The sequence below is a fragment of the Malaclemys terrapin genome, chromosome 17 (genome assembly GCF_027887155.1).
Source record: "Malaclemys terrapin pileata isolate rMalTer1 chromosome 17, rMalTer1.hap1, whole genome shotgun sequence".
Lineage (NCBI taxonomy): Eukaryota > Metazoa > Chordata > Testudines > Emydidae > Malaclemys > Malaclemys terrapin.
This window is the reverse complement of record NC_071521.1, coordinates 466,726-485,344: the sequence shown is the minus strand read 5'-3', so window position 1 is coordinate 485,344 and position 18,619 is coordinate 466,726. Positions and strand designations below refer to the sequence as shown.

General features: G+C 41.0%; 1 protein-coding gene across 7 annotated transcripts in view; it reads left to right on the top strand.

Moving 5' to 3' along the window:
• Window positions 1–17,699, top strand: part of SLC2A8 (solute carrier family 2 member 8) — a 48,407-nt gene extending 30,708 nt beyond the window's left edge. For 2 of the 7 annotated variants that reach the window (XM_054007853.1, XM_054007849.1), the window contains exons 2-11: window positions 524–678; window positions 2,650–2,812; window positions 3,614–3,820; window positions 7,176–7,275; window positions 9,842–10,053; window positions 12,879–13,025; window positions 14,632–14,740; window positions 15,918–16,091; window positions 16,818–16,963; window positions 17,139–17,699. In XM_054007853.1, the coding sequence (XP_053863828.1) occupies window positions 578–678; window positions 2,650–2,812; window positions 3,614–3,820; window positions 7,176–7,275; window positions 9,842–10,053; window positions 12,879–13,025; window positions 14,632–14,740; window positions 15,918–16,091; window positions 16,818–16,963; window positions 17,139–17,285 (1,506 nt within the window). In that variant the 5' untranslated portion in view covers window positions 524–577 and the 3' untranslated portion in view covers window positions 17,286–17,699. Of the gene's footprint in view, window positions 1–2; window positions 246–276; window positions 679–2,649; window positions 2,813–3,613; window positions 3,821–7,175; window positions 7,276–9,841; window positions 10,054–12,878; window positions 13,026–14,631; window positions 14,741–15,917; window positions 16,092–16,817; window positions 16,964–17,138 lie in introns of those variants that run through there. The other 5 variants (XM_054007847.1, XM_054007852.1, XM_054007846.1 and 2 more) reach the window with 5 other exon arrangements.
• Window positions 17,700–18,619: the final 920 nt, after the last annotated feature.

Below are 18,619 nucleotides of genomic sequence, written 5' to 3'. Positions count from 1 at the left end.
GCGAACTGCCGCCGAGCGAGCCGGCAGAGACTCCGCCCAGAGCCATCCCTTCAGCAGAGCGAGGCTGGCCTGTCCGGGGAGTCAGAGCTAGACCCATAGAGCTCGCTAGTCCTCCACGTCTAGAAAAGCCCCGGAAACGCTTTGCGGGGGACTGGACATACGGGACCGTCGGTCCCTCAGTCTGTTCCCTCGGTACCTGGAGCCTCAACTGCGAGGCCCGGCGCGCGTCAGGCTCCGTGCGCGCGGTAGCTGGTTCCCGTCTGAGGGATCGGGGGCGCTGTCCGCACCGTCCCGCAGCTGCTGTCCCCTCCTTGGGTTGTGCATACGGGGAGCGCTGGGCTGGCGCCCATCACTGGAGAGTGAATAGCCCCTTCCAATCCCTGTTCCTGCGCCCCGTAGACTCTTCTCCTGAGCTCTGGGTTCTCCCTCCCTTCCCTGGCCCTACAGGGAGGGGTGTGTAAATCTCCACAACTACCGTACTCTAGTGACTTTTCTATTGTTGCTTGTCCCTTTATTTCGTTAGGCTGAGGCCAGGCTCACCGGACTGCCATTGCCAGGACAGCGCTACTTTGGAGAGATGGCTGCTGAGGAATCCCAACCCCTGTTGAGCTCCAGGAAGCCCAGTGAGCAATGGTTGCTGCCTGCTGAGAGCTTCCCTGTGCTGGATGTCTACCTGAGGTCAGAGCCCTTGCTTTCCTGAGCTGGAGACACTGGAGTTCCTGGCTGAGTAGTAACAAAGTGTCCGTGTATGACTGCCATCCCTACTCTGATGTTTCCAGTGAAGTCTTTCCAGAAGCTTTGCTTGCTCCTTCCCATGTGGGGCTCCAGCCTACATGCCATTTGGCTTTGGAATATTTGACCTTGCTCCTGACTAGACTCCATTCATACTTTCTCTAGCTCTCATTTGAGTTCTTTTTCCTACTTTTATTGAATTTGTCAATTAATTAAAAGCGTTTTTTGACTTAGCTCTCACAGAACAAACTAAAAGGCCTCAAACAATACAGTATAGTTTTATAATGTGGCATTCCTGCAACTCTCTCCTGAGACATAGCGGCAAGCTCAGTGATTAATATGGAAGAATGTCACAGTATGAGTTCTGGGCACAGTGGAGTAGAGTGCCTAATGGGTGGGTGGGAAAAAGACTCAGTGAGGAAAGCTGGTTGACATCTGGCTGACTGAAAATGGAGCCAAGGTGGTAAGTTTTAAACAACACTTAGAAAGGGTTTGGATGTACATCTGGATGTCTTCTAAAAGATATGCTCTAGCTCAACTAAAAGTGCTTGAGGCTGGAATCACTCTAGTGAAATTCTGTCACCTGTGTGATGCTGAAGGTCAGGTCAGATCAGATCATCATAATGGTCCTTTTTGGCCTTAAAAACTATGAACGAGGGCAGAGTGCTCTAGTGAGCTGATGTGACAGTATGAAGGGCTCAGAGAAAATGCAGTTTTTGGGAAAAGAGCTTGCCAAGTTAAATGGGAACACAAGCAGTGGTGAAGACAAAGGCAAGTCTTGTAGTGGGTCATGAGCAAGTGTAGGCCCTTCAAGACAAGGTTGATGTAATTATGTTTGTAACAGGATTCTGAATAGACTGTTTGACATCTAAGAGCCGCTATAGCCAAAGAGAAGCGAGTGGGGTCTTGAAAGCAACAGAGTAAAACCTGGAGGCACTATGGTCTGATGGATTGGGACTGGGACTTCGGAGACATGGGTTCTATTCCAGATTTGCCACTCTGATGATATGACCTCAGTGAAGTCATTTTGTCATAATTTTTACTCATCTTTTGAAAAGCATGTTGAGAAGTATGGATGGAAAGAGATCTTGAAGTTCTAAAAGTTCTGATTCTAGTTTAAAAAATAAAGATCCTTCAGTTCAAGTTGGATTTTGTCGTGGTACAAAAGTAAGTAGGAGTTAGAGGATGACTGAAAAAATGTTTTTAAAAACATACATGCAGAAACAGAGAGTTGGCTTTGAGTGCTGGGAGATTGATTTTTCTGTATCCAGACCCACCTTGAACTAGTAAATCTTCCAGTCTAAAATCAAAATGGCTTAGAGATGGGATCTGATTGCAGAAATATGTTTAGAGCAGAGGTGGAAAGTTTTGAATTCTCTTGCATATTTTATTTTAGCTGTGATCCTAGGCTGTTGACTGTGACTTATAGCTTGAAATACTGGTCCCATTGAAGTCAATGGAAAAACTCCGATTGACTTTAGTGGCACCAGGATTTCACTGTTTTTAAAATTATGACTGAGTGATACTTATTGAAAAGAGATGTTCCAGTTTATGTTTTGTTCAGGTTCTAACCTCACCTGCTACTACCTTGATAGCCTTCTCCACCTCTAACTCTCCCTAAGATGATACCAAAATAGGCAATTTAAATTGTGTGTTCTGGAACACTTAAATTACTTTTTTTATGTATTCAGACATCTCCAGATTCTTACCTGGATTGAGATTGTCTGCTGGCTTGCACTGAGGATTCTGAAACATTGAACTGATCTATTTACATACTTGATTGACCAAGTCACACAATTTGTACATATGAAGGATATTATAAAACAGAATTTTCTTTGGCTTTTGCAGTAATGGGAGAACCAACAATTGTATACACATGCAGAATTTCTGCTTGACTCATGCCTGGCTCTTTTACAGCAAAGTCCAGAACAGAAAGCTATATCTGGCCACCTTTGCTGCTGTTTTGGGACCCCTCAGCTTTGGATTTGTCCTAGGTTACAGTTCACCAGCTATTCCAGATCTGAAGAAAATTAGTGACCCTAAATTAAGATTAGACACCAACGAAGCATCATGGTTTGGGGTAAGTCTCTGCAAGATACATTATAATAATGTGTGACTGATTTGGTAAGAAAAAATTCCTTACACGTTTTCAGTTGTGGGGCAGGTCTATTTTGAGAAGACTATCTGTTTGTATGAGACTAGGCAGGTTGGGTTTAATAATAGAATATGGACTCTTTTGGTTCTAGGTAATTTGTTCAAATTTTAGTGTGAGTGACTGAAAGTTGTTTCCACCTGATGGCTGTTTGGTAGTCTATGAAATGAATTTAGAGTTTTCTGCCTCATTCTATGAATTCACTGCACTTGGCATTAACTGGCCTCCTCTTGGCAGTTTCAATAGAATGTCCAAAGATTAAATGGGCCCTGGAGACTGAGCTCCCCTCTCTCATTGCTAAATGAGATTGCGCTATATTGGGAGAAAAGCATGTTGTAGCAGCTTGCCGGGCCACTGCTGAGGCAGCATCTCTTTACTTAAACAAACAATTGAGGCCCCAGGACAGTGAAGCTGGCCACTGTCTCGAACCTTAAGTTGTACTTTCTAAAAAGATGCATGGTGGTTCTGTTTTTAACTGACTATAGCTAGTATATCTTTTAATTTTTTCTCACTCACACTCACACACACACACACTCCGCCCCCTACTATCCTTTTGAGGTGGACTAATGATCTTTGGGGATTGCACTACTTTATGAATGGATAGGTAGGCTAGTCTTTGTCCCTTAGTCTAATGACTTCCGTACATCATCTTTTAAACCAAAAAGCATTTTTGGAAAGGCTGTAGAATGTATAGTCATTTATCTATTTGTGTGTGCTTGTTTTCTGAAGTCTGTAGTAACATTAGGAGCTGCTGCTGGAGGAATACTGGGAGGCTGTATGGTGGATAAAGTTGGGAGGAAGTTGAGTTTGATGCTGTGCTCAATACCATATGTCTCTGGGTTTACAATTATCATATCCGCCCAGAATGTCTGGATGCTTTACATTGGACGAATATTGACTGGGTTAGCCAGTGGCATAACTTCACTTGTTGTTCCAGTAAGTGAAACATTTTCTATTTCTTTCTTATTTATTCCGCATAGTCTGGAAAAAAGTTGCATGAGATAATATAAACTTAAAACCAGGAGTGGCACCACAGCTATGGCACCCATACAACCTTAACTCTACCCCGTAGTGACACCACGAGATAGCCATATGACTATGATCATAGCATATTAGTGTTTGTGGTCTTTTATATTAAATAGCATTGACTTTAAAGATGGATTACATTTATTTCCTCTTGGTGTGTCTCTGAAAGGCGAAACTTAGGTGATTTGGGTTTCCCAATGGCATTTCCAATCCTCAATATGTTTGGATTTCTTTTCAGTTTAATGTTAACTCTGAATTTCCCAGGTTTATAGTACTTGTTGTTAGTGCGTCACTGTAACACTTTAAAAAAAAATATTATTTATTATTTTAAATTATTTCTGGTCTTCACTCCATTTTAACACAGTTTTAGTACAGGAATTTCCTTGTCCTTCTTAACATTTATTTGTTTAATACATAAAGAGTAAATAAAACCAAGACTACATATCTTCAATTTTTAGTATCTTTCTAAAACTTTAACTCTTAGGGTCAGATTCACTACTAGGCTGTAGCAGCTTTACAGCATTTTGGAGCAGTGCAAAGCAGGCAGAATGTATACATCAGTTTACTTCTATCTCCTGACTTTCATTTTTCCCTGTGCACGCACATGTGTGCGCACACACACTAGTTTTCCCCTCAGTTTCCCCTACCTTCACCCCTCCCCTTCCCTTTTGTCCTCCTTTGTGAGCAGATCTAGTGTAATTCATAGTTTTTGAAGGGATCCCAGTGTTTCCAGCTCTTGCAAAGTAAATGTAACCTTAAGTCTCTGGAATTAGACAGCAAATAAAAATTCCAAAATTCATTATTGGCTTAAATCATGAGACTTCAAAAAAATTTGTTTTTTAAACATTTGTGGTTGGCATATTGTATAGCTGCATTTTCCATTACTGAAAGTTTATTTGTTGTTAGACTGCATTAATGACTTCAGAGAAACTCTCAGAACTGTTCACTTTCAAAAGGGCTGCCCTATTCTGTTCTATAGGACTGAGGCCTCAGTTAATTAGCCTCTGGCTTCAGCCCTTATTGTTTGTTATAAGAGATGGCAGCAACTTTGAAAGAAAGGGGTTCTTTGTGAAATTATCTGAAAGAACACTTATTTGTCTGTCCTTGCCAAAGAAGAAACTTTCCCTTATGAAGAAAAATGGCATTAAAGACCATTAATCCTATTTTCCCCCGCTCCTCCCCCCAAACAACAACAACAACAAAACCAACCTTCAAATGTAGCCTATTCCTCAGAGGGATTTCAATTATATGGGAATTTTTAAAGTCTATTTTGTGACTAAAATTATTAGGGGGACACAAGGTTTAAGTCCCAATGCAGGGATGACCTGGTATTTACCAGAGATTGATTTGATTTGTTGTTTGTTTGTTTTTACCAGGTAAAATCATGGTTGTTACTGCCCTGGGAAAAACTAGTTAGTTCCAATTTAAGGCATTTTCTATTTGAAAAACTATTTTATGAATGCATATCACATTACACTTAGTTTTAGTTACATATGCAAACTGGCATCCGAAGAAGTGGGCTGTAGTCCACGAAAGCTTATGCTCTAATAAATTTGTTAGTCTCTAAGGTGCCACAAGTACTCCTGTTCTATATGCAGACTGTGGCTACGTAAGGCAGCAGGGTTGAACAAATAAAATGTAAAACTGCAATTATGATATGGAATGTATGTCTATATATTTTGGTTTGGTATTTTTCTCAAGGAAGTTATAAATGTCATTTCTCCTATTTCAGTTCTCAATATTACATAAACAAAAATCAAACATTTTGATTTGATGAAAAATGAGAATGGAGAGGTGTAGGCTTGAAGCATTAAGCAATCAGAAGCCTGCAGAATTGCACACTACCATTCCAGATCAATTTGGCCATACAGCATTTGTAGCAGAAGACAAACTTTGATGTAGTGTATAGACTGAGCCTATTCCTCAGTTTTGAATGGATGTATCCAAATCTTTTCAAGCTTTGTTCTATGCTTGCTGGACACTGATGCAATTATTTTTTCTGGTTTAAATCTCTATTTACCAGCACCCTGTCCTAAACTAGTTTTTCCCAGGAAATTGTGAACCCTGACCCAATGTGAAGTTTCTTATGGGACTATCTTAAAATGAACTTGTTTGACATAACTTGAACAGATTTTACTTTTAAATTCTTAAAACTCATTCTCTGCCCAAAGAGTAAGGACACTGATTTGGGACGGAGCCAATATATTCTTCACATGTAACAAAAGATGAATCCCTGCTTTAAATGCAAAACCTAACTCTGTCATAACTATGGAGCCATGGTGGACACCTCCATAATCGCTTATAGGGCTCAACTGACTTTAAAAGTGGGGGTTTATGATAGTGTGACACTGCCAGTATAGTGTATGGGGAGGCAGGAGCTGGCAAAATCAGATTTCCATTATCTGAAACAGGGTAGGAAGTATGGAGTTTTTTATGTTGAATTAAGATGCTAAAGTCTTAAGCCATGACCTACAAAGAGTTCTTTTCATAATACAAGAACAAGGGGTCACCAAATGAAATTAATAGGTAGCAGGTTTAAAACAAACACAAGAAAGTATTTTTTCACGCAACGCACTGTCAACCTCTGGAACTCCTTGCCAGAGGGTGTTGTGAAGGCCAATACTATAACAGGGTTCAAAAGGGAGTTAGGTCCATCAGTGGCTATTAGCCAGGATGGGCAGAAATGGTGTCCCTAACGTCTGTTTGCCAGAAGCTGGGATTGGGTGACAGGACATGGATCACTTGATGATAACCTGTCTGTTCATTCCCTTTGGGGCACCTGCCATTGGCCACTGTCGGAGGACAGGATACTGGGCTTGATGGACCTTTGGTCTGACCCAGTATGGCTGTTCTTATGTTCTTAAGGGTTGTGTGCAGCTGAATCCCTCATGCACAGAGCCCCATTCAAGTCAGTGGAGTTGTCTGGGGCTCCACCTCTGTGTATCTGTTACCAGAACTGTGGACTTATTTTGTAGTTCACATTCAGCATCCATGTCTGGGATGCTAACTTATTGTCTTCTATGCAAGTGGTGGCATTTTGATTTCTGTTAATTTTTGGCACGTTTGTTGGTATTTTTGGCAGAGCCTTTCATGGAACCAATGTAAAGTCCCAAAAGTGACACTGCTGGTTCTAGTCGTTCCAGTGTAGCTGCTTAAGATTCATGTTGGGACAATGTGGCTGTATTTTAACAAGTTCTTTTCAATATCAGCTGTTCTTACTTTTTAAAAACTTTTTTGTTAATATTTTCTAATTATGCATTTTTAGGTGTATATTTCTGAAATATCCCACTCAAAAATTCGAGGAACACTTGGCTCATGTGTTCAGCTGATGGTGGTGACTGGTATACTGGGAGCTTACGTTGCAGGTATTGCACTTAGTTATACAATCCTAGAAATGTTGGGCTGGAAGGGACTCTTGAGTGGGCATCAAATCCAGCCCCCTGTGCTGTAGCAGGACCAAGTAAACCTACACCATCCCTGACAGGTGTTTGTCCAACCTGTTCTTAAAAACCTCCAATGGAGGATACCACAACCTCCCTTGGAAGACTGTTCCAGAGCTTAACTACACTTAAAATTAGAGAATTTTATGTAATAGCTAACCTAAATATCCTTTGCTCCAGATTAAGCACGTTACTACTTCTGTCTTCAGTGTACGTGGAGAACAGTCCTCTTTCTAATAGCCTTTGACATATTGGAAGACTGTGATGAGGTCCCACCAGTTGTTTTTTCTCAAGACTAAATGTGCCTAGTGTGCTTTTGTTTTTAACCTTTTCTCATAGGTCAGGTTTTTCTAAACCTTTTTATTATTTTGATTGCTGTCCTCTAGGTTCTGTCCAGTTTGTCCACTTCTTTTCTTAAGTGCGGTGCCCAGAATTGGACATAGTACTCCAGCTGAGGCCTCACCAGTGCCAAGTAGATTGGGACAACTACCTCCCAGGTCTTGCATAAAACATTCCTGTTAATACATCCCAGAATATGATCCTCTTTGCATCACATTGTTGACTCGCATTCAATATGTGATGTATAATGTTGTCCAGATCCTTTCAGCGGTACTACTGCCTCACCAGTTATTCCCCATTTGATAGTTGTGCATTTGATTTGTCCTTCATAAGTGAAGTACTTGCACTTGTCTTTATTGAATTTCATCTTGCTGAATTCACACCAATATTCCAATTTGTCAAAGTTCTTTTGAATTCTAATCACAGAACCATAGATGATTATGGTTGGAAGAAACCTCAGGAGGTCATCTAGTCCAACCCCCTGCTCAAAGCAGGACCAACACCAACTAAATTATCCCAGCCAGGGCTTTGTCAAGCTGGGCCTTAAAAACCTATAAGGATGGATATTCCACCATCTCCTTAGGTAACCCATTCCAGTGCTTCACCACCCCACTCCTGGTGAAATAGTGTTTCCTAAAATCCAACCTAGACCTCCCCCACTGCAACTTGAGACCATCGCTCCTTGTTCTGTCATCTGCCACCACTGAGAAGAGCCGAGCTGCATCCTCTTTGGAACCCCCCTTCAGGTAGTTGAAGGCTGCTATCAAATTCCCCCTCATGCTTCTCTTCTGCAGACTAAATAACCCCAGTTCCCTCAGCCTCTCCTCATAAGTCATATGCCCCAGCCCCCAATCATTTTTGTTGCCCTCTGCTGGACTCTCTCCAATTTGTCCACATCCTTTCTGTAGTGGTGGGCCCAAACCTGGACGCAACACTCCAGGTGTGGCCTCACCAGTACCGAATAGAGGGGAATAATCACTGCCCTCGATCTGCTGGCAATGCTCCTACTAATGCAGACCAATATGCTGTTAGCCTCCTTGGCAACAAGGGTACACTGCTGACTCGTATCCAGCTTCTCATCCACTATAATCCCCAGGTCCTTTTCTGCAGAACTGCTGCTTAGCCAGTTGGTCCCCAGCCTGTAGCGGTGCATGGAATTCTTCCGTCCTAAGTGCAGGACTCTGCACTTGTCTTTGATGAACCTCATCAGATTTCTTTTGGCCCAATCCTCCAATTTGTCTAGGTCACTCTGGACCCTATCCCTACCCTCCAATGTATCTACCTCTCCTCCAGCTCTCTCTCAGCTTGGTGTCATCTGTGAACTTCTGAGGGTGCAATCCATCCCATCATCCAGATCATTAATGAAGATGTTGAACAAAACCAACCCCATAACCGACCCCGGGACACTCCGCTTGATACCAGCTGCCAACTAGAGAGCGAGCCGTTGAGAACTACCCATTGAGCCTGACAATCTAGCCAGCTTTTTATCCTTAACCTGTTCTTTCACCACTGAGGGCTGCACAGTGCTTGGCCTCCAAAGTGCTTGCAACTCCTCCTAGCTTGATGTCATCTGCAAATTTTGTAAGCATACTTTCCACTCCATTATCCAAGTCATTAATGAAAATATTGCATAGTAGTGGAGCCACAACTGATGCCTGTGGAACCCCACTAGATACGTCCTCCCAGTTTGACAGTGAACCATTGGTATTGTTCTTTGAGTACGGTCTTTCAACCAGTTTTGCATTCATCTTCTAGTAATTCCATCTAGACCACATTTCCCTAGTTTGCTTAGGAGAATGTTGTGTAGGGCTGTGTCAAAAGCCTGACTAAAATTAAGATGTATCACATCATCTGCTTTCTCCCATCCACTTGGCCAGTAACCCCATCAAAGAAGGAAATTAGGTTGGTTTGGAATGATTTTTTTTTTTTTTTTTTTTTTTTTTGATAAATCCATGCTGGCTATGTGGGATGCAGGGCTAGTGAAACTTCTCCAGACTTCAGGAGGAGAATTAACACATACTCAGGGAACCACTTTGAGGAAGGGGAAATTGTACACAAATTGCTTTATCAGCAGAGCTAGTACAGCTCACTATAATGCGGACAAATGTCAGCTGATTCTCTTCATTTATGTTCCTTCCCCTTCCTGCCTCAGGAATGGCACTCAGATGGCGCTGGCTGGCTGTGCTATGTTCTTTCCCACCCTGCATAATGCTCGTGTTCATGTCCTTCATGCCTGAAACACCTAGGTTCCTGCTGAACCAGAAAAAACGCACTGAAGCTATGGCTGCTTTACAGTTTCTACGGGGATCAGAGGTGGACCATGAATGGGAATGCAGGCAGATTGAAACTAGTGCGGAGGAGCAGGTGATGAAGATTTTTGTTCTGGGTTACACTAAAAGCTTTTTTTATTCAGTAAAGAAGAAACGTGGTTGAATATGGTTATTACATACTTTGTGTATATGGTCAGAGATAATAGTGAAATAATTGTTTCAGGACTTGATTGTTATCTTAAGTGTGACTTCTTCCCTTCTCCCTCCGGCTGCCGAATTACGGTATAGGAAATGAGACTAGAACACTCTGCATCTATACCTGTGTGGCCTGGTTTGCACATTCTTAGGATCCAAAGCTCCCACTGAAGTCCGTGGGTATTACAGATGCATGTGGAGTGGAGGATCGGGCCTCAAATCCCATTTTTAATAATTTGTAGCAGGTACCTAAATCCTTTCAGCTCCTCATTTGCATTGGGTGATTAAATAGCTGAACAATATGAAAAACTAGGAGGAAATGGAAATAGTAGAAGTATTGGCCCAAAATCTTCTCTCTTAATGCTGACATGAACAAGAGGTTGGTGAACTTTTTTGTTTTTGCACACACAAAGTGATCACTCTATACCTGACTTATCAGTCCTCATTCTGAAAAGCAACCTGCACAACACTTTAAAAAAGATGAGCCTGGGAGTTTGAATTCATAACCTTGCTAGATACTTAGTAAAGACACTGGATTTATAGATTTCAGAGTAGTAGCCATGTTAGTCTGTATCAGCAAAAACAATGAGGAGTCCTTGTGGCGCCTTAGAGACTAACGAATTTATTTGGGCATAAGCTTTCGTGGGCTAGAACCCACTTCATCAGATGCACGGAGTGCTGTTAATTGATTTTTATCTTGTTAGACTGACCTCACACTTGGTAAGACAACCCCCATCCTTTCATGTATTTATACCTGCTCCTGTATTTTCCACTCCATGCATCTGATGAAGTGGGTTCTAGCCCACAAAAGCTTATGCCCAAATTAATTCGTTAGTCTCTAAGGTGCCACAAGGACTCCTCGTTGTTTTTACTGGATTTATAGCTAATTAAACAATCAGTAACCCACTCACCCCCCCCCCTTTTTTTTTGTCCTATTTCACCTGGAATGATCCCTTAAATATGTACTATTTGTTTGATCTTATATTTAGTAACACTGAGTACCTTTCCCAGATCTTAAAGAGCTCTGCATAGCTCCAAAGTTTGTCTACCTCACCAACAGAAGTTGGTACAATAAAAGATCTTGCCCACTTTGTCTCATAAATAAGAGCACAGATTAGCCCCCTCAATTTGTTGTAGAGACCATATTGACCAAACTACTAAACAGGTCTTTTTATAGTTTGGACTCAGATATTTGTAGAAAGTGAATACCAATAAATCTCTCATGTTTTACAAAGGGGTTTGTGGATTTGGGTATCTTGTGAGGGCTGGATGATGGGGCAGTAGGAGGGGAAGGCAGAGACTTCAAAGGAAATTGATGCCTGGTTTTTCTAAATTCCCTGCTGTGGCTTCAAATGTTGCTCCCTCAGATGTCCAAATACTATGGTTCAGTTATAGTAATGGGAACTAAGGGTAGAAGAAATCAGCATTATTTAAGTACTGCGAGTTCTCAAGTTGTTCCAAACATAACAATCACATTCATTATACCAGTTTAATAGATTACTTAAATGGGGGACTTGCTCTGTTTGTGTGTGACCAAGTGCCTGGGATAGACCACACTGACAATGTCCTGCTCGGGGCTGACTGCCCTATTTCTTGCAATCACCAAAGCTGGTGGTTTACACTCTAATTAGATTCACCAAACCGGTAACAAAAGAGCTTCTCCAGTAGCAGACTGGCTAGCCAGAAGCCAAACACCGTACCCTTTAGGCATTCTAGCTCCTGGCTCCAATCCAGACAACCAAGTCTAATATAGCAAGAGGTTATTGAAAACCCGTTTCACCTTATTTGAGGTTCTTTCTAACCCCAAAGGATCAGAGACACACATCCCCAGGTCAATATGAATTTCAGATCTTCCCCAAATATCACACTGTCAGCCAATCCTTAGCAACTAAAGATTTATTAATAAAAGAAAAGAAGAGTTATAAATGGTTAATAGGTTATTTACATACTAATGGTTGCAAAGTCCTTATATCAGGTTTGTAGCAGTGATGGAACAGACTGCTGTCTTGTAAAGTCTCTCTGGTGACTTCTAAAAGATTGGAAGGTCCTCAGTCCATAGTTCAAGATGTTTTTCTTTTTGTTGTAAATCTATATTTCAGAGAATTAGAGCAGGAAAGAAGCAAAATGGAGGTGTCTTTATATTCTCCTTCATGTACATGGAAATTTACTATATCAAACAAAGTCCACAGCCCCTGTATGTGAAAGCTACTGTCCCAAGATGGAGTCCAGGGTCACATAAGCGTATCACAAGCTCCTACATGTTTTGCTGCATCACAGGGGATGGCCATTAGCTCCTTGCTATCTGAGGCATCCTCAAAAATGCTATCTGGACAGGATGAGTTTCTTCAATGGCCCATTGGGAGAATGGAGTGTCCCTGATGGGCCCTCAGCACACAGATTTACATCAGGGCTAGGCAGTTATTTAGCAGACTACAACACGTAGCCAATAGTCATAACTTCAGATACAAAGATGATCCATGCTTATAAACAGGATAATCATACTTATCAATGGAAAAGTTATTTGCTACCTTACATGACATTCTTTGTACAAGATTTATGGAAATTGTATAACAGTGTTAACAGTAATATAAATGGCCACCTTTCCTATATGCAGCATCACAATATGGTCTTATGATAGATCTGAATCTCGGTGGTAGCACTTCTTCATTCAGTTATGCAAATCAAATAATTGTCACTGAACCTTTGCCTATGTCTTCTTTATAGCACAGACTAAGTGTTGCTGAATTTAAGAATCCATCTATCTACAAGCCATTTCTTATTGGTGTGGCACTGATGTTCTTCCAGCAAGTAACAGGGATTAATGCAATTATGTTTTATGCAGAAACTATCTTTGAAGAAGCTAATTTTAAGGTAAAAATTGTTCACTTCATCTTTCTAAAATATAATAGATAAATGCAGTTTAGCCAGATGTTACACTTGAGTACAGAGTACCAAACAGAAACCATATATGAATTTGGTGAATCTGTTGGAGTGATGGAAAAATGTTAAGTCTCTGTGGTTTTGTTTGTATGCAGGCATCTGACTGTCCTTGTTGGTTAGTTTTATTAAGTTTCTTCAAGGAAAATAATATATATTAGACTGCTGGTCAGCAACTTTGCCTCCATTTCCAGGAAATGTAGTATAAGGTGCCAAAGCCCACTTGGTCATAGGTCCACGCAGAATCTCTCTCACCATGGTTACTATTGTGTGCTTCAGAGGAAGTAAAATTGCTGTGTCAGGTGAAAGCTAAAGTACAGCAAGGGAGAGGAATAATTGCTGGAGTGGATCTCTACAGAAAGATCAGGACATTTTACTAGTCATAATTAAATGCTATTTTTAAGTTAATGCATCATGCGAAGTGCTTCTGTCTGGTGTCAGTTTTCAGTTTAACTGACCAAGATATGCTCTGCATGTTAGAATCAAACTATTTAAAAATATTTGTTTTTTTTTCTTTTCCCCTTTCCTGCCTTCATCCTCCACTGCCTCAATTTCCCTTGTGTTTCTTGCATAATCTCCAGGTCATCCACAGGTATAGCAGTGACAGAGGCTTGTGAGAGAATCAGCTGCTAATAACAATCTTGTGTTAGTTTTCTGAATGAAATGAATAAAATTGAGCCTTCATGTATATTAATAAGAGCAGTGGTTGTGAGTTGGACATCTGGGGTTCTATCCTTGACATTCCTGTTAGTTGCTTCTGACTTTACCAAAGTCATGTAATGGAGCCATAATGTTATAATCCATGGCTACCTAGGAACTTCTCATCCGCACAGTATGGCCATTCAGAACCTTATGGTAGCAGGATGATCTACAGTAGTGATGGCCAAACTTACTGACCCTCTGAGCGCACATGATGATCTTCAGACGTTCAAGAGCTGGGGTCTGCCTGCCAGTGCTTGGGGCTTCAACCCCACGGCGGAGTGGTGGGGCTAAGGGCTTCTGCCCTGCAGGGAGGGGGGCCTCTGGGCTTCAGATGAAGCACCGAGCTCTGGCGGGCGCACCCCATGGGGTTGAAACCCCAAGACTCCCATCCCTGCTGGGGAGAAGAAGCCCTTAGCCCCACCACCCCTCCACAGGGGAGAAGCCCTGAGCTCTCTTTCCCCCCCCCCCCCCCCCCCCATCAGTCTGGTAGGCAGAGAATGGGGTGAGGGGTTGTGTGGGCTCTGCAAGCTGTATTTTAACTGTAAAAGAGAATTGTAGAATTTTTTTAATTTTGTGGTGCAGAATCCCCCCAGGAGTAACTTACCTGGTGAGGCTTAATGCTTGAAAAGCATTTTGAGATCCTCATATGAAAGGTATTGTGCAGAAGCACAGTATATTAGTTAATACAGAGATGAGACCAAGAGATCAATACTGCATACAAAATAGCAATACAAAATATGCTATTTCTTTTCTACCTGTAGCATTACTGGAAAATCCTAATCACTTACTGAACACCATGACATTGTTACTACAGATTTCTTTTTTCTCTTACTTTCAGGACAGCAGAATGGCCTCTGTTGTTGTGGGTTCCATACAAGTGTTTTTCACAGCTGTGGCTGCACTTATTATAGATAAAACTGGGCGAAAAGTACTGCTTTCTATTTCAGGTAAAAAAAAAAAATCTATATCTTAAAATATAAAATACATATGAGATGGCTGGTTTGAATCAACGTGAATGGATGAGGGAACATCTAGACACTATTTTGTCTTTTCCAAACCATACTTAAGAATCTGTCTCTTTGGAGAATGTGACTGAAGGAGTTAAAGACCTAGGTCCAGACTTCTCCAGTGTCCTGCATCTTTTTGTCTCTGCTTTGTGCCCTTAAGTTGCCACTTATGCATCCGAAGAAGTGAGGTTTATACTCACGAAAGCTTATGCCCAAATAAATCTGTTAGTCTTTAAGGTGCCACCAGACTCTTTGTTGTTTAAGTTGCCACTGTGTATCCTACATTGTAGGAATCCTGCTTCCATGTTGCCAATTAATAACTGAGAATGTAAACTCCAGAAGCAGTACAATGAGTTTCTAAACTCTTTCTGAGGCCTTTTATTTAAAGGCTGGGACAATGACAAAAGTGTCTTTCATCATGCAAAAACTTGCCTGCATTAACATTCCAAACTTGGGTCAGATATGCAAAAGCTTAAAGATAGTTTCTGTTGGTAAATGTCCTCCTTTAAGAACAATATTGTTTGTAATACCAAAAATATCCTAGCTTGCCTGCTGCATGAAGGTTTGTAATTATGCAATGAAGTGGTTTATTTTAAAACTTCACTTCTGTAGACTTAGTCTGATGATTTAGAAGAAAAGTTGATCACAACTTATACATTGCACTGGAGAGTTCTTTCTTTCTTTAAGTACCATTGTCTTCTGAAACTAGTGAACACTTCTTGTTTACTTGTACCTATTTCACAAGTAGGTTTGGTAGTATTAATTATATCAAGCAGGATTAATTTACTCTAACATGCATATATGTATACAGTATATTTGAATCCTGTAATTGTATGTATATTCAGTGATTGCTGAGGTTATTGTAATTCTAGATACTATTCTATTTTATTTATTTTTGGTGATCTCTCACTTGAGTCATCCTGTACCAAATAGTTCCAGAGGTAGTTTCTAAGGATGCTATTCTTATACAATCATTGTGGGCAAAGCACAGATGTGAGGAACTTCCATAAGAGGCTTGGGGGGTTTTTTGTATTTAATTTACCAATTCTGGTCTCTCGGATCCAAATCTTTTCAAAGTGGCAATAAATCTGCAGTTGGTTCTTCTTCACTTTTGCAGGGGTCATTATGGCTATCAGCACTGCAGCATTTGGGCTGTACTGTAAAGTGATCCTTCCAAACCCTCAGAATTCATCACAACCTGACTTATTGACTACACTAAATTCAACATCTGTAGGAGCAGAAAACAACCTAGCATGGTTGGCTGTAGTGAGCTTGGGACTGTTCATCACTGGTGAGTGGTCTGCCATTGTAGTCCTGGGCTATGCAAAAAAAATTGTCCGCAACTATAAAAGCACTTGAGACAGGAGTACTGTGTACCTCAGAAGTTCTTGAGTATGGCCTTAAAATAGTACTGATCACCTGTGACCTCTGTTGACTCAGCTAAGAGTTGTGAAAGCATAACACTTTTTGGGGATCAAGCTGTAAGGTTCTGCTCCTGCAGTCTGTACTACACTCAGCAGGGACTCCTGAAAGGGTGTAGGATATGGATTAATCAGCCTGGACCACATTCTTAGATCGATCGATCTATCTATATATCTATTTTAAACTGTGTTCACAACCAGTAACCAGAAGCATTTTTTCTTCCTGCACCAGTCAAAGTGAGGTAACTTTTAGGTTAGTGCAGGGCAACTGAAGTTAAAAATGTAGATTTAGTTTTGAAGAAACCTCCACTTCAGAGAGAGGTAACAAAAAAACCCCTCTCGTTTATCGAAGCGTGTTATCAGATGGTGGGGTTAATAATTTTTGGGTAGTGTTGCAACAAGTATATACCAGTTTTGGAGTATGCACTTCAGTACTGCTTTCTAAGTGAAATGTTCCCTCTACAGCAGTCTGACAGGACAGTAGTTAGAGTTGGGGTAGAATTAACACTTATCACAGAACAGGCTTTGGCATCATTCACCACTTGCTTCTTTAAATGCAAAACAAGTTTACTTTTCACCTTTATTTTCAATTTCAGGTTTTGCCCTTGGTTGGGGTCCCATTCCTTGGCTGGTGATGTCTGAAATATTCCCACTTAAAGCTAGAGGGATTTCCAGCGGTGCCTGTGTCTTAACAAACTGGTTGATGGCTTTTTTAATAACCAAGGAATTTCATGATCTTACAGTAAGCACCGTGTAACCCTAATTATGAGCCTTACCCCTTCTGATTCATGGTGAAAGTTGATAAACAATACTGTTGGCAAATCACTAAGCTATGCTCTTCCCTGGTAATGAGGTATTGCAAGTAGTCCTATGCAGCTTTGTGTTTTCTCATAATAATAATTTTCTTTTTCTTTCAGGGCTTCCTGACTTCCTATGGCACTTTCTGGCTTTTCTCTGTCTTCTGTATTCTAAATGTAATTTTTACTGTCCTGTATGTGCCTGAAACAAAAGGAAGGACATTGGAACAAATAGAGGCTCACTTCCGAAGATCACCTGTGACCTGAGGTTCTTTCCCTGTAGGAAAGTTTTCCTATTAGGTTACTGTTAGTGTTATTGCCTAAACTTTTCCAAGAAACATCCTCTGGGTTAGTAGGCTGCACCTGAATTCATGATGTGGTTAAACATGGTTTAAATCAACTTCTAATCAATTTTGTTAACTTTGGCAAAAATCTGAATTGCACTGTGGAGAACCAAAACATTGTTCTCATATGCATGTATGCATTCAGCTTCTTTCAGGTATACAAAGCAGCAGGTGGTGCTAATTCACTCTGATACATGAGTTATTCTCTCCTTTTCCCAGGCCTTGGAGCTTCATTGGGGCTGTCACTGTCTTTCTCTTTCCAATGTTCCCTTTACCTACTGTAGATCAGTTATGAAGGCTGAATAACTGCTTTTAATAGATTAGCTGGTATGCTGTTCATTCTGTCTCTTATTGCATGAGCCAGTCCTTTGTGCTAGGGATTGGAAGGAATCCCCTCTTCCCTGGCCCAGTGTTTAGCACAGTGTATGTAGTACAAATGAAACCTACTATTGCCTGAACTGCATTAACTTCATACCCTATTTTGATTCTTCCACTGTCTTCACCTGTGCTTGTATGGGTAGTGGCCTGACTGAACAAAGTCCAGGCCATTGGTGAGTACAAGTCCTGCAACTAATGCACTAGCCATCAGCCCTCTTCAGATGTTTGTATGCTTGCTAAATTGCTGAACACCCTCCAAGAGCCCTAATGTCAGGAGGGGGTTTGAGCACCTCAGGGAAATATATCATATTTAGCTGTAATCTTGTGGGAAAAGCAGGCTAAAATAGAGCATTTTAAAATTTCAAATGAATATCTTCAGAGGTGCTATCATTTGACCAGACAACGGAAGGTGCGTTGCTTCTGCTCAGTTTGCCAAACTGCTGAAAAAGCTTCTGGGCCTTGGAAAAAAATATTTACTATACATCAGAATGGCACTGTAACATTCAGATACCTTAATCAGCTGTTCAGTTATGAAACTGTGCCTGTATTTACAAAATATTTACTTCTCTTGTGTGGGAGACTTCCATCGCAATACAGTTGGCCATTGAACCCTATAATCAAGACTAGCCCCACCCAGCATTGATGCTACTTAAACTTATGCTACTTGAACTATACACATTTAAGTTACTTGATGTAGTACTTTCTTATCAGCTGCTGTTTATACTCTGTTCTGCTTCTATAACATTTACTATATTGATTGTCTAAGTAGCTTACTGAACACTTTTTACAAGAACGTAACTACCTTAAAGAAATTTGTCAATGTAAAACACTCTTAGTTGACAGTGACAGGAGATATTTCCATTAGATGACCATTTCACT